The sequence below is a fragment of the Gavialis gangeticus genome, unplaced genomic scaffold (assembly GCF_001723915.1).
Source record: "Gavialis gangeticus isolate Ggan-Ray unplaced genomic scaffold, GavGan_comp1, whole genome shotgun sequence".
In the NCBI taxonomy this organism is placed as follows: Eukaryota; Metazoa; Chordata; order Crocodylia; family Gavialidae; genus Gavialis; species Gavialis gangeticus.
This window is the reverse complement of record NW_017729014.1, coordinates 15975351-15975838: the sequence shown is the minus strand read 5'-3', so window position 1 is coordinate 15975838 and position 488 is coordinate 15975351. Positions and strand designations below refer to the sequence as shown.

Genomic DNA, 488 nt, shown 5'->3' with positions numbered 1-488 from the left:
GATGTTTACAGAGCGGGGTGGGGGGTATATAGCAGCTGTGTACATTTGCATTATGTGTCACAGTGGGCTTATTTGACTGATATTAAATCCCTGTGCAGACAGTAACCTCCATGCCTCTTTGCTCACAGATTTCCGGAAGGAATACTGTAAATGAAGATATCCCCAGAGCTGCTGGCTGGACCAGAAGCTGCAATCAAAAATAAAGAATTAGACAAGAGATGCATTTTCTTATTACAACCTCCTTCCAGTTACCGTTGGGCTTTTATATAGGCTTTTCCCTGTTGGGCACAGAGTCATTTGCAGATGCTTGCAGAAAGAGTTAGGCCATGTTTCGTAGGTGATTGTAGGGTGGATTTGGGTGGTTTGTTTTTTTTTCTCTTTTCTTTTCCTACCTTCTTCCTGGTTTTTTTGTTCCTTTGCATCAATGGCTTTACCAGCTGAATCAGCAGACGTGTAGCAGCTTTCAATAAATCCAACCTGCACCACGG

At 43.0% G+C, this 488-nt stretch overlaps 1 protein-coding gene across 1 annotated transcript in view; it reads left to right on the top strand.

Moving 5' to 3' along the window:
• The window catches only part of MXRA8 (matrix remodeling associated 8), a 32683-nt gene extending 32195 nt beyond the window's left edge, over positions 1 to 488 (top strand). Inside the window, exon 10 of the mRNA XM_019511837.1 lies at positions 129 to 488. Coding sequence (XP_019367382.1) covers positions 129 to 154 — 26 coding nt within the window. The 3' untranslated portion in view covers positions 155 to 488. The remainder of the gene's footprint in view (positions 1 to 128) is intronic.